The 14,905-nt window shown below is 44.6% G+C and overlaps 1 protein-coding gene across 1 annotated transcript in view; it reads right to left on the bottom strand.

Moving 5' to 3' along the window:
* Positions 1 to 14,905, bottom strand: part of DNAH9 (dynein axonemal heavy chain 9) — a 636,923-nt gene that overhangs the window by 569,198 nt on the left and 52,820 nt on the right. The window contains exons 10-12 of the mRNA XM_060238867.1: positions 11,280 to 11,430; positions 8,895 to 9,009; positions 1,381 to 1,449 (exon numbers count right to left, since the gene is read on the bottom strand). Of these exons, the coding sequence (XP_060094850.1) occupies positions 1,381 to 1,449; positions 8,895 to 9,009; positions 11,280 to 11,430 (335 nt within the window). The remainder of the gene's footprint in view (positions 1 to 1,380; positions 1,450 to 8,894; positions 9,010 to 11,279; positions 11,431 to 14,905) is intronic.

Genomic DNA, 14,905 nt, shown 5'->3' with positions numbered 1-14,905 from the left:
GCCAGGATGGGCATGCACCAACCCACAGGTGGTAGGGCGCACAGCAAAAAGGATCTTGTTGACTTCTTCTAGGCTGAGTGGAGTGAAGGAATCCAGAAAAGGACCAGAAGACGTGCTTGGTGTGTTGAGTTCACTCACTGTATCAAGTGTGGTGGGAAGGTCATGGCAGAGCGACAAGACCTTATCTGTGAAAATACTGGGAGATCTCCAGGCCCCACTTGGAGTTTGGTGATACAGCTGTGCCTGGAAGTCTGAGGCATGTGGGTACTGCTTCAGTCAGTCAGCTGCTTGTTAGGCTGAAAGTTTAATCACACAAGCAAAGCTTACAAAAACAAAGCTTTTCACTTGTGTGGACAAACCCGTCCAAAGCATGGACATGTCAAGAATCTAGAAAAGTTTAGCATATCTGTGTATGCCTTGTGGCTAGAAACAGGTATAAATGTTTCACAAATTACAAAAACGTAATATTTTGTCATGGGAATGGTGTATGGAAGAAAACTGGTAACATGAGAAAGAGTTTTCAGTTTCTTATACTTGCTGCCAGTGAAGGCCTTCATGAACATGAATACTGGATCTCAGACAGCAACATTAAATATTCATATACACAAACCATAGATAAAACGGTCTACCTTTAAAAATTAGATAGCATTTTCTCCTATGAACAAGTTGCATACCTAAGACAAAAGCTGAACTGTTCAGGCACAAAGCATTTGGGAATCCTAACTAGCAGTAATGCATTACTTATGGGATAAAGGCAGCCCGGATTTGAACAACTGCAATGTACTTTAAAGGAGCATAAAGGTAAATATATACAACTGACAAAGGGAGCAGTGACTCTTAAAAGTTTGTTGGTCTCTAAGGTGCTACTGGGCCCAAGCCTAACTGTTCAAACCAACACGGCTACTCCTTGAAACCGGACACAAGTGAGTGGGGTTGGAAATAACAAGGCAAGAAGCACACAGAGAAGGAAGTTTCAGTGACTGAAACTATTTCATTCTTTCAACTACTGGTGTGATCCGAGAAACAATATTATGGAGACAGTCATATTGCCACATTTCTCATCTTTGCAAACCTTTAGTGGTTTCCCCCCGCTATGCTGGCATCAAATTTCATGATAATCTAACTACTTTAACCCCTTCCTCCTCCAAGGAGTTCAGGCTGCATATATCATTCTCCCCTCTTTTCCTTTATCATCACAACAACCCTGTGAAGTAGGTTAGGCTTCTTTTTGCATGTGGTTTTGTGGTTAATGGGGGATTTAAACTTGGTTGTCCCTATTCCTAGTCCAACATTTTAACCTAGTAATTCTCTGTTAAAACTACAGAGATGCAGTGGTCAAGCTCCAGTCCTCCAAAAAAACTCTTGAGAAAAGAGACATACTTTTCCAGCAGTTGTATCAATTCCTCATATTTCTGTATCATTCTTTTTCCCTCAGTAGAATCCAAGTAACTGTCAACAAAGAAGACCAGAATAAATATCATTTTATATTACTTAGAAAATGTATAGTTCACCTTTCTTTCAGAAGCAATATGCAAGGCAATTTTCATCAACAGAAAATAACAAAACATAGAAAATCAAGAGAACTTTTTTTAAAAAAAATCCAAGCATATCTAAGAACGAACAACCAACAGCAACCTAAAACACCACTAAAACTGCAACAGCCATCAGTTTTTTAAAAAAATTAAAACTTGCAGGAATGGTCAGAACCAACAAAAGCAGCATAATTCAACAATGACAAGATCAGCAATAAATAATAAATAAATAAAGCAATAAAGCCAACATCTGTTGTAAAAAAAGTGTTACAGTACAGGTTAAAACATCTTCATGCCAGAGACTAAACACGAAACCAGCAATCTCCAGCACAGAACTCCTGGACACCATAGTGACCACTGCTGTGTTTCCTGGCACCCAACTTCTTCCCTAAAGTATCTCTTTCCCAAAACAAAGAGCCAGACTTGGCTTTCCTCTGCTTCACTGGGATAAGAAGGCATAATTCTGAAGACCGAGGAAGGCATCAGCTTAGTGCTTGCAAGAAATACCCACCTGGAAACATGGAAAGATGCTAGGTTTAGAACCTTCCAACATTTTGTGATTGGGCCCTGCCCTCATAGCAGCCATTTTGTGCTTGACTGGGCATGCATATGCACACAAAGCACCCGTTTTCTTTAGGGGAACTGATCTTGGCCATCTAGAGATCTAATTCTGGGAGCTCTCCAAGCTCCACCTGGAGGATGGCAAACCGACATGAGTAAAATGTAATGACACACATAGTTCCCTCTAAGCTGTGCTAAGGGGTGCTACTGCACATAATTTTAGCTGACTGTTCAGTAGGCTTGCCAGTTTCCAGGTCTGAGTGAGGGTTTCCCTGATTTTGCAGGCTCCTCCTCACTGCTATGCTGCAAAACTAGTTTCTCTGCCTCAAAAAAACACCTCCCAGAGCTCCAGATACCCTGAGATTGATTCTCCAATATAGCCTATGGGGCTCATTGAACGATAATGGTTCCTATTGGCTACAGTAGAGCCAAGGGGGGGGGGGGAATTGCACACCCCTATTAATGCTTTTCAGTGTGATTTGTAAGCTGTCTTAAGGGGGTGCAGGTGGATGATTGAAGATACTGGATGCTCCTCCATGCTGTTAAGACATAAGTCCATGACTGTTATTTTGCTCTCGCCTAGCATATTGGACTTCTGTTGAATGTTGGTGAGAGTTGCTTTGGTGTTGTTTGGGAGTTGTTTTGATGATTTTATGTGTGGTGATAAGCTGCGTTGAAGAAAAAAGTGGGACATAAATATCTGAATAAATAAGTAGTTTGGGCAGGTTCATAACATTTGAGCAACTTCCTGTTTGTTCAGTTAGGCAAGATACTGACAGTGATTGTTCCTCCTCTATTATACTTGACCTGTATTGCTGCTGGTCATATTTCACTTTTTTAAAAAAAAGTAAACTGCAAGAATCCAGCCGCCTTCTCCCCCCCCCCCCCCCCAACAAATGCTGGTATGTATTCTAAGGGTCAGCACACGGTGCTGGTCCAAGACAGTGGAAAGGGGTGGGTAGACCTGATCTCTGGAGGACAGGTCTACCAATATAGTGGAAATGGGTGGGTGAAATTTGACTTGATTCTGTTTTCTCTTATAATGTTTAACTTATTCTGAAAATATAGTTTAAATATAATTTTAAAAAAATATTCTAAGATATTTAAAAGGTTGTGGAAGTAATCTAAAAAACTAATTTACATGATAGTCAAATGTTGACTCACTCAACAAATTTAATGCTACTAGCTTTTTTGCTCACGAGGTAGAATTTCTGCTCACTGCACTGTGGAGCTTAGAGAGAACACTGGTTATGAGGACCACAGAGCTGCAGTGAAGAAGAGGAAATACTCTTCTACTGATTGAGCAAGTGCAGCAGAACAAGTTCTCCACTACTAAAGAGGGAGGAGGGATGATTTTGACCAATTTCCCCCCTGAAGTCCACCAAGCCTCATTATATTTTGTCCACAAGGCTCCTCCTGGTATGACCCCCAACACTACCTTTTCAGAGACCTTAGATACCTGTTGGGGGGATGTGAGGTGGGGAAAATCACCATCTTGAGTGCCTTCTGCTTGCAGTTTGTAGGAGTCAACCCTCTGCAAGACTCTCTGTCTAAAAGTCATATGAACACTGAAAATATCATAGTGTTATCTCTTGAAAACACCTTGCATTCCTTGCTTCTAAGTTCTGTAGGCAACTCATTATGAACATATGAAGCTGCCTTATACTGAATCAGATCTTTGGTCCATCGAAGTCAGTATTGTCTTGTCAGACTGGCAGCGGCTCTCCAGGGTCTCAAGCGGAGGTTTTTCACACCTATTTGCCTGGACCCTTTTAGTTGGAGATGCCAAGGGACTGAACCTGGGACCTTCTGCTTCCCAAGCAGATGCTCTACCACTGAGCCACAGTCCCTCCCCCCCATTGCACACGGGCAGCCTACTTGCTTTTTGGATAGTTCCATTAGAGTGACATGTATCAGAAAGTGAGACTAGGCCAGGCAAACAAGCACTTTCTGAATGATGATATATATCAGGGTGGCCAAACTGCATATTGGGAACCACATACAGCTTTCACATATCAGAAAGTGAAGAAGGAAACAAGGAGATCTGCTATCTTGGATTTGATTCTCACCAACAAGGAAGAATTGATTGAAGATGAGAAAATAGTGGGCACCCTGGGCAGCAGTGACCATGTGATTTTGGAATTTACATTCTTAGGGAAGGGAAAAGCTATACGTAGTCAGACTTATAGGCTGGACTTCAGAAAGGCCAACTTTGATAAACTTAGAGCTATGCTGGGTAAAATCCCATGGTCAGAAATACTTCAGGAGGGGTGGAAGTTTTTTAAAAGCAAAATACTGAAAGTGCAATCACAGACGAATCCTATGAGAAGAAAAAATGGGAAAAGCCTAAAGAAGCCCAGTTGGCTCCATAATCAGCTCTCTAAAGACTTGAGAAATAAAAAAGACTCCTTTACAATTTGGAAGGAGGGCTTTATAACCAAGGATGAATATAAACAAATCACCAGTGTTTGTAGAGAAAAAGTTAGGGAAGCTAAAGCTCAGTATGCGCTTAGGCTGGCCAAAGATGCTAAAAACAACAACAAAGGGTTCTTTTCTTATGTTCAGAGTAACAAAAAGAGCAAGGCCATTGCAAGGGCAAGAAAGTGAAATTGTAACAGGTAATGAAGAGAGGGCGGAACTGCTCAATTCCTACTTTTCCTCAGCCTTCTCTTTTGAGGGAAACGGTGCTCAACATGGCAAAAACAGAACATATAAGAAGGGTATAAAGTTCCAACCTAGGACCAGCATAGTAGTACATAAACACCTAGTTTCTTTAAATGAAACTAAGTCCTCGGGCCAGATGAACTGCATCCAAGCGTTGTAAAAGAGCTTGCAGATGTAATTTCTGAGCCTCTGGCTATTATTTTTGAAAATTCTTGGAGAACAGGAGAGGTGCCAGAAGATTGGAGGTAGCGAATGCTGTCCCCATCTTTAAGAAGGGGGAAAAGGACAATCTGGGTAACTACCGACCCGTCTATACCTGGAAAAGTTTTAGTCGATCCTGAAACATTTAGAAAGAATGGATGTGATTACTAAGAGCCAGCATGGGTTTCTCAAGAACAAGTCATGTCAGACTAACCTGATCTCTTTTTTTGAGAAAGTGACTACATTGCTGGATCAGGGGAATTCTGTAGACATTGTTTATCTTGATTTCAGTAAGGCTTTTGATGAGGTTCCACATACTATCCTTGTTGACAAGTTGGTAAAATGTGGTTTGGATCCTGTAACCGTTGGGTGGATCTGTAACTGGTTGACAGATCGCACCCAAAGAGTGCTTGTAAATGGTTCCTCATCCTCTTGGAGGGAAGTGACAAGTGGAGTGCCTCAAGGATCTGTCCCAGGACCTGTTTTGTTCAACATCTTTATCAATGATTTGGATGAAGAAATAGAGGGAATGCTTATTAAATTTGCAGATGATACTAAATTGGTAGGGGTTGCAAATACAGTAGAAGACAGAGACAGGATACAGGATGACCTTGACAGGCTGGAAAACCAATAGAATGAATTTTAACAGGGATAAATGTAAACTTCTGCATTTAGGTAGGAAAAATCCAAAGCATGGTTATAGGATGGAGGAGACTTGTCTTAGCAGTAGTATGTGCAAAAAAGGATCTAGGGATCTTAGTGGATCATATGGTGAACATGAGTCAACAGTGTGATGTGGTGGCTAAAATGGCAAATGCAATTTTGGGCTGTATTAACAAGTATAGTTTCCAGATCACGTGAAGTGATGGTATAATTTTGTTCTGCTCTGGTGAGACGTCGCCTGGAGTATTGGGTTCAGTTTTGTGCACCACATTTTAAGAAGGATATAGACAAGCTGGCATGGGTCCAGAAGGCAACGAAGATGATGAGGGGTCTGGAGACCATGTCCTATAAAGAAAGGTTGAAGGAGCTGGGCATGCCTGGAGAGGAGGCGGCTGAGAGGTGATCACTGTCTTCAGGTACTTGAAGGGCTGTCATCTAGAGGGTGGTGTGGAATTGTTTTCTGTGGCCCCAGAATGTCAAGTCAGCTGATTTAATAACGAGACCTTCTTGATAAAAGTTTCTAGTTTATTGATATCATTGTTCTCGACTACTCAGAGAGATTGGAAGACTAAGCAACATACAGCAAAGTGTAATCATATAAGGTATACTTCAAAGGGATTCTTTAGGGAGGGGGCACTATGCAGGGCACATTCACACATTGATGTTACAATTTCGTTCTCAGGCCTGTTGGCCTTGGGCGAGAAACCTCCCCCGGTGCCCAGCCTGAGAAGGCACCACAATCTCTTTCACATATTCCCATTTCAAAGCAAAACTACTAACAAAGGAAGGGAGGGGGGAGAGGAAAGTTCGAGCTAGCAGCATTGGCATACAGTGTGGCTTTTACCCAGAATGCTTCCCCCTGAACCAAAGATGGAATACAGACTTGACCAGAGTTGAAGCAGACTTGACACAGAAGGTAGGACCAGAACCAATGGGTTGAAATTAAATCAAAAGAGTTTCCGGCTCAACATTTGGAAGAACTTCCTGACAGAGCGATTCCTCAGTGGAACAGGCTTTCTCGGGAGGTGGTGGGCTCTCCTTCCTTGGAGGTTTTTAAACAGAGGCTAGATGGCCATCTGACAGAAATGAAGATCCTGTGAATTTAGGGGGAGGTGTTTGTGAGTTTCCTGCATTGTGCAGGGGGTTGGACTAGATGACCCTGGAGGTCCCTTCCAACTCTATGATCATCTCAAGAACTTTTTAAAAGTAAGGAAATGAGAAATTTTTAAAAAACAACAAAGTTCACCAAGAGAGGGTATGTCTTCTTTCACCTGATATGGTGAAATGGCACCATCCAGTATGTACAGACTACACTGCACTTAAAAATGCAGTGTGGACTTAAACATGCAGTTAAAATGCAACATCTGTGATTATGTATGTTTAGCTCATTTTTGGGAGAGAAGGCAGCATGGTAAAGTCTGATCTCATCAGATCTTGGAAACTAAGCAGATATAAGTATTTGGAAGGGAGATTACCAAGGATGGTGTCAAATCCCTCCCCCGATTCCCCAAAATAAAAAGTCTGTATTCTTTATAAAGTTCCTTTTATTATAAGTTCCAGGTTAATAGGTACAGACATCCTGTCCGAGTCAGATCTGGGGTGCCCCAGATCTTCCTCCAGTATTACAGGGTAAATTACTAAGCAATCGCCCCCTTTTCCCAGCATAGAAAAGATACATGAGCATATTTTCCCAAGCATTCTTTGAGTAGAGAACAAACCACTCAAGGCTACCACGTTAGATACATAGTTGTTACTTTTGCGACAGAAGTCTAAAGAACAGGTGGGTTGTCATGGAATCTAAAGTGTGGGAAGTGAAGGGAGAAGGAAGACACGGGAAGGACGAAAAGAGTTAAGAGTGTGTGAGACCGAGATCATAAGCTTTCAGTGTAAGCAATGTTTAACTCTTCATGGCACATTTATTTGACAGATGGCTTTGAAGATAGGCAATTGGAAATGATATCTGCTTCTTACTTCACTAGAGGATGGTGTGGAATTGTTTTCTGTGGCCCCGGAAGGTAGGACCAGAACCAACGGGTTGAAATTAAATCAAAAGAGTTTCCAGCTCAACATTAGGAAGAACTTCCTGACTGTTAGAGCGATTCCTCAGTGGAACAGGCTTCCTCGGGAGGTGGTGGGCTCTCCTTCCTTGGAGATTTTTAAACAGAGGCTAGATGGCCATCTGACAGTAATGAAGATCCTGTGAATTTAGTGGGGAGGTGTTTGTGAGTTTCCTGCATTGTGCAGGGGGTTGGACTAGATGACCCTGGAGGTCCTTTCCAACTCTATGATTCTATGATATTGTGTGGCTCCCAGGGGTCAAGGAGGAACTTAATGCAGGCTTCCTCTCAAGTAAGCATGTTTAGCGTCAGGACCTCAGTTAGCCTCTGAGCACTGACCCATAGGTTGGTGACTACATCTGCCATGTGTGAAGCACGGAAAGAGGGGGGGAAACAGGCAGGCTTGCAAGTTCTTTTCTTCAACCACAGAGGGCACCTAGAGACCTAAAGTGTGGAAAGAGTGTAAGAGCTGAGGAAGCCACTGGAAGGAGGGATGGAATTAAAGAGGGTAGCGCAGGGTTCCCCCTTAGTTTCATAGCTCTTGTAGGAGATGCATTTACTAACTTTGGTGTCAAAGCAGAGAGATGCATAATGATGCAATCGGTTGTTAATGATTTATTTGGTACATGTGTGTTTCCTTCTCTCACTGGTGCCAAAAAATAATCCCCTATGCTGGTTTTATGGGGACTGTTTTTCCCAGCTTTTGTTTTTTAAAAAGATCCTTCAAGCTCGGTCATGTTGTAAAGTACATACATATGTATTTTATCTTTCTGTGCAAAGAAAGTATTAAGAGTTTTAATAAAGACATGTGTGAAATATTTGTTCAGGTCTTGCAGCTCTCAAATATCTGTTTATTCTGTGTAGCTCTTACATTAAGCAAGTTTGGCCACCTCTGATACAGATGAAGACAATTACTTCATTTAATTTTTAGATCCAATATTTTTGTTAACACTGAAAATAAGGCAACAAGCTGATTCATAAGAGGAAACTGTCACCAATTTCAGACTAGACCTTTTATCCTGGTTTAGCCCTGTCCCCAAACTGACATTCTACACTAAAATCATAGAATCATTTCTCTGATTCTCTTATTCTAGCGTAGAATATCAGTTTGGGGACAGGGCTAAACCAGGATTAAAGGTCTAGTTGAAAACTGATGTTTCTAGTTGAAAACTGATGTCATTTTATAGAATTACTTATGTGCAGTAAAGATACTCACAGAGGTGTAAGATTTGTGATGTTACTAAATGGAATCTGAATCCGATCTCTCAGTTCCTGAGCCCAGCGAATTCCTCCAGCAATCACTGGCATATTCCTGTGTACAGGTGGGTAACCTGAAGAACAAATTCAGTCGGAAGTGGGAACTGCAAGTCAGTTTGTTGCCAAATAAAATAAGAAATTGATTCAGTAAGATTACATTGTGTATCAAAATATGCAACTGTAGTCTTTCATTGCTGTTCCAATTCATCCCACGTGGGGAGGATCACGTGTTTAAATGCTCCTCCATGAAACCCAAAACAACTTATTGCATGTAGAAAACCTGACGGAAAAGAGTTCTAGCCTGGCCTTCTGTTTGATATGCTACTGTGTTATGCACAAGGAAATTGTTTAAAGAATGGGAAGCATTGTATGGACCAGAAAGAGAAGTTCATTCAACCACTCCCCAGCAGTTCAGTTGCTTCACATGACACCAAGTCTCAGACCGATTTCACGCAAGCATTTGCTCCACGCGCAGTGCTCTGCTTGCTCCAGCCCTTCTTGTCTATTTCCCACCTGTTGCCGTGGGCTGACGGATTGACCTGCAGCTTTCTCATTTTTGCTTCGCGTCCTGTGGATCCTCTTTTTGCCAGAAGTTTCCCTTTGCATTGGGCTCAAGTCCATTGTTTCATGTGTGAAACTCATCTCAATTCCCGCCTCTGCCCACGCCTACTCTCCTGCCTCTCTCTTCACGTCACCCAACGCTGAATTACCGGCTTGCTTGCTACTCATCATGGTGAATGAGCAGCCATAAATTTTTGGCCATTTTTTTAAAGTATCCTTTGTTAATGCCAATAAAGGGTGGGTATGTGTGTGTAATTACAAGTCAATGCAATCTTACCCAGCTCTGTCTTTTCGTTCCTCCTCCCCATACCCATCACTTTGGAAGTATCATACGGGAGGAGTTCCCATTGCAATCAAACACTAAACTGTGTAAGAACTTTCACTTAGGACTGTAAAGACTTGTTTTGCCACGATGCTCATGACATGGAGGGTTAGCAGTTCTATATTCAACCAAATGCGTGTCAAGCAGCAGTCCCCCCTTTTGTTTTTATGATAGGGAACGGCACTTTTTATTTTAGTCAAGCCTGTTGTGCTTTGCACCACTGCCCCTTGTTTGCACTACACTACACTGGGAAAGTTGCAATTATTTGGCTGATGCTATTGCCATCGTTGCTATCATGCATTGTGTTAGCCTCATCCATTTTGTGACTGGAATTTAGGGGTTACCTGTAATGGTGCCGGACCGGATTCAGGGTGGGTGTAGGCTCAGATTCCTGTGACAACATGCATTTATTGGGTAGATCTCTCACACACAGCATCTGTTACCTGTCTGTCTGTTACCCTTGTTTGCACTCCACTACATTTGGGGAAGTTGTGGTTATTTGGCTGATGCTAGTAGGGGGTTCATGCATTTGACTGAGAGGAAAGTCCTCAATTTTTGTTTGTTTGTGCTCATGCTCAGGTCTTTAAATAAAATGAAAGGAGTGGGGGGAGAGGAAGTGATGGGAGGGGAATTAAAGAGGGGTGTCCTCAATTTTTTTTTGCACTTGCTTTGAAACTCAACCATGCATGCCTAAAACAAAAAAGGGAGCAAGGGGTAGGGAAGAGAGGAAGCATTGGGTTGGGGATATGGCCACAACGCTGGAATGCCAGGAGTTAGAATGCTCAATATTCTAATGTGAAAACCATCAACACAAGAGCAGGTGCACTGCACAGCAAATTCACAAATGGGAAATCCAGCAAGACCAACCATATCAAACAACCACGCAGCAAAAGTGAGGCAAGTGCTGAGTATGAAATCGGTCTCAAACTTGGAGAGGAAGTTTATTTGCAGTTTCAAGTCCCTCTCCCTTCCATAGTCAGACTCTTATATGTCCTCCATAGGGACAGAGCAAAAGTCCAGGGGTTGGTTGCACTATGTACTCCACAGCTCCCTCCCAAAATTACATTTTGGATACTGCTGAATGAAACCCAAATTAATTACCTGATATTGCAATAATGTTGATTATTTTATAACTGCATTTACATGCTTACTTTTTAATCTACAGGGAAGTGCCAAAATACCAATGGGAGGAATTTACAAGATTAATTTTAAAAATTAGAGAGTATAAATGCTTCCTACAGTCATTTTGTATTTCCTTTCTTTTTAAGTTTTATAGAATACCAATGTTAGTCTTCAGTAGAACATCTAGACTAGAATCCAATAACACCTTAGAGACCAACGAGATTTTTGGATATGAGCTTTCAAGAGTAAAAACTCTGACAAATATCATTGGTCTCTAAGGTGCTCCTGGAGTATTCTGTTGAACAAATGCTAAGCTGCTTTGAAGGTGATGATATATACCTAGTTCTGCTTCCTCCTGAATATGTTGCAGGTAGATCCATTTGGCATCATCCAGGTCTCTTTCAAATATTGTTATCAGAAGATGGTATTTGGCAGAGACATCTACTGCTATCAGTGGCCGTTCCAAAAGGCTTCCAAATATGTCCACTAGCTACATCATAGCGGAGAGAAATGGGAAATGATTTAATGTATGTGCCCCAGTTAATAAGAGCCAGCAATCATAGACCCATTTCCAGAATGACCTCGATGCAGGACTTCTTTGTACAAAAAGCCCAACAGGAACTCATTTTCATATTAGGCCACACCCCCTGATGCCATGCCAGCTGGAACTGTGTTCCCATGTGTTCCTGTTCAAAAAAAGCCCTGCCAAGATGTACAATTATTTCAGGACATTACTCTAAAGTTATGGCTCCATTCTAGCATTCCCCCCCCCCCACATACACACACACATTAAAGCAACCATTGAATTTTTAGAGAGACTCGATTCTCCTTTTTTATTCTTTTTTTCCCAACTAGCTGTGCAACATATACCCAACTTTCATCGGCAGGTAAGAAGAAATTATCCATGCAATAGTACAAACACTCATCTTGCTTAAAAAACCAAGTTTCCTACCTGTAACTGATGATCTTCGAGTGGTCATCTATGCAGTCACACTGATGGGAGTAGGCACCAGCGCCGATCTCGATCGGTAAACTTCAAACGCTGCGGATTTCCACGCTGATGTCCCAGTGCGCATGCCCAGAAGCCCCACCGCGCATGCTCACTGGGACGAGAGCGGACATCCCGCCAGTTCCCTCTGACCGCCGCGTCAGCCCCTTAGGAGGGACTGTCAGCAGCGGGGAAGGAGGGTGGGTAGTGTGACTGCACAGATGACCACTCGAAGATCATCAGTTACAGGTAGGAAACCTGTTTATCTTCTTCGTGGTCTCTGTGCATCACACTGATGGGAGATTAACAAGCTCAAGGCCTACCTGGAGGAGGGTGCGACAGTCCATCAAGAGGAGACAGACTGCAGCACAGCACGGCCCACGGAGGACGCTTGTCTATGCCTCAAGTCCAGCGCATAGTGTGACACAAAGGTATGCGCCGATGCCCACGTGGCAGCCTTGCAGATGTCCTGCAGGGGGACTCCCCTCATGAAAGCAGCCGAGGTTGCCACCACTCGCGTCAAATGGGCCCGAAGCGGACCGGGAAGAGGCGTCTTGCGCAGAAGATAACACAACCGCTGAGAGGAGATCCGCTGACCCAGAGAGGACGCAGCATAGGAGACAAACAGCCTGGAGTCCTTCCGCGAGGGGTTAGTACGATAAAGATAGAAGGACAGTGCCCTCTTCTCATCCAGGGCATGAAAGCAATGTTCCGAGTCATTAACCGGTGAAGGAAAGTACACCGGTAGGAAAATTTCCGAGTTAAGATGAAAAGGCGAAATCACCTTAGGCAGAAACGTGATATCGGGGCGGAGCATCACCCCCTCCGCAGAGAAGATCAGGTAGGGTGCGTCGCACCGTAGCGCCGCCAGCTCTCCCACCCTCCTGGCAGATGTAATGGCCACCAGGAAAGCTGTCTTCCAGGCCAGGAGGTGAGGAGAACAAGAAGCCATTGGCTCAAAAGGCTTCCCCATCAGCGCCTTAAGTACCACAGGCAAGTCCCATGCTGGAGCAGGTGCCCGCACCGCGGGGTACAGCCGCGCCATGCCCTTAAGGAACCTTTTGGTGTCAGGGTGCATAAAGACTGAACGGCCATCAATTTGAACATGCTGTGAGGAGACAGCCGCCAAATACACACGCACCGGCGACTGCGCCAGGCCTTTGTCTAGCAAAGCAATCAGGAAGTCGAAAATCACAGTCAGGCCAGCCGTTTCGGGCCGCGATGTACGGCTCGCTGCAAACTCTGCGAACTTCACCCACTTGGCAGCATATGACCTCCTCGTAGAGGATTTCCTGCAGTTCATCATGACGAATTGAGCCCTCTTGGAGACCCGAGAGGCCCCAGACGCCAAGCAGTCAACCGTAGATGAGGAACATCGTGGTGCAGGACATGACCCTGATGGGAGAGCAGGAGATTCGGGACCTGAGGAAACTGATGAAACGTCCCGTTGGAAAGGCGCAGGACCAGGGGAAACCAGTGTTGCCTCGGCCACCAGGGCGTCACAAGGATCCCATGTGGACGCTCCCTCAACAGTTTCTGCACCACCTTGGTGAGCAGTGGGATGGGTGGAAAGAGGTACACTGTGTAGAAAGTCCAGGGTACCAGGAGACTGTCCCCGAGTGCCAAGGGGTCCGCACCCCCCCCCTGCAGCAAAACATCTCGCACTTTGCATTGTGACATGTGGCGAAGACGTCCAGCATCGGGGTCCCCCACTTGTAGAAGACCAGACTCAGGAACTCCCAGTTCAGCTCCCACTCGTGGAACAGGGCTCCCCCACGACTGAGGAAGTCCGCCTGCACATTCCGATCCCCTGGGAGATGAGCTGCTCGAATGAAGACCCCCAGCGACCTGCACATCTCCCAAATCCTCATGGCTAGGTGGCAAAGTCTGCGTGACACCGTGCCGCCTTGCCTGTTGATGTACGCCATAGCTGTGGTGTTGTCGGACATCACCTCCACCGACTTGCCCTTCAGGAGAAGCTGAAAAGAATGAATGGCGTGGAAGATGGCCAGCAACTCCAAAAAGTTTATGTGTTGCTGAGCATGTTGGCCGGGCCACCAGTCCCCCACGCACAAGCCCCCCATGTGGGCTCCCCAGCCCCACAGGGATGCATCCGTCGTGATCGTGAGGGAGGGCGCTGGTCTGTGGAAAGGTGCCCCCTCCACCAAGAGATGTTTCTGTCCCCACCAGTCCAGAGATGCCAAGACATCTGGCGGCACCATCAGCAGGCGAGAAGGGGGTTCGAGATTGCACTTGAAGCTCCGCAAGAACCAGAGCTGCAGAGTCCTCATACGGAGTCTCGCAAAGGGAATCACTGCGGTCATTGCCGCCATAAGCCCCAGAAGGCGCTGCACCTTCCGGGCGGAGACTGTGGGATTCCGCTGGAAAGCACCGACCATCTGGACAATGGCATCTGCCCGATCCGGGGGAAGAAATGCCCTGCACTCCTGTGTGTCCAATATTGCCCCAATGAATTGCACCCTCTGGGCAGGCTGGAGATGGGACTTCTTCTGGTTGATCTGAAGCCCTAACTCGTCCACCAAGGATAGGGTGACGGCTATGTGCCGCAACAATGAATGTCTTGTCTCTGCCACCAGGAGCCAGTCGTCGATGTATGGGAAGAGTTATTTTAAGAGTTATCTTTTATTTTAACGGATAAAAGGAAGTACTTCTTCACCCAAAGGGTGATTAACATGTGGAATTCACTGCCACAGGAGGTGGTGGCGGCCACAAGTATAGCCATCTTCAAGAGGGGTTTAGATAAAAATATGGAGCACAGGTCCATCAGTGGCTATTAGCCACAGTGTATGTGTGTATATAACATTTTTGCCACTGTGTGACACAGAGTGTTGGACTTGATGGGCCGTTGGCCTGATCCAGCATGGCTTCTCTTATGTTCTTATGTTCTAAGAGTGTTATTCCCTGCAGCCACAGGTGGGCGGCAATCACCACCATAGTCTTGGTGAACACTCTCGGA

Source organism: Heteronotia binoei, chromosome 5, assembly GCF_032191835.1.
Source record: "Heteronotia binoei isolate CCM8104 ecotype False Entrance Well chromosome 5, APGP_CSIRO_Hbin_v1, whole genome shotgun sequence".
Taxonomy (NCBI): domain Eukaryota; kingdom Metazoa; phylum Chordata; class Lepidosauria; order Squamata; family Gekkonidae; genus Heteronotia; species Heteronotia binoei.
The sequence above is the reverse complement of the archived record's forward strand: the minus strand, read 5'-3'. Positions and strand labels throughout refer to the sequence as shown.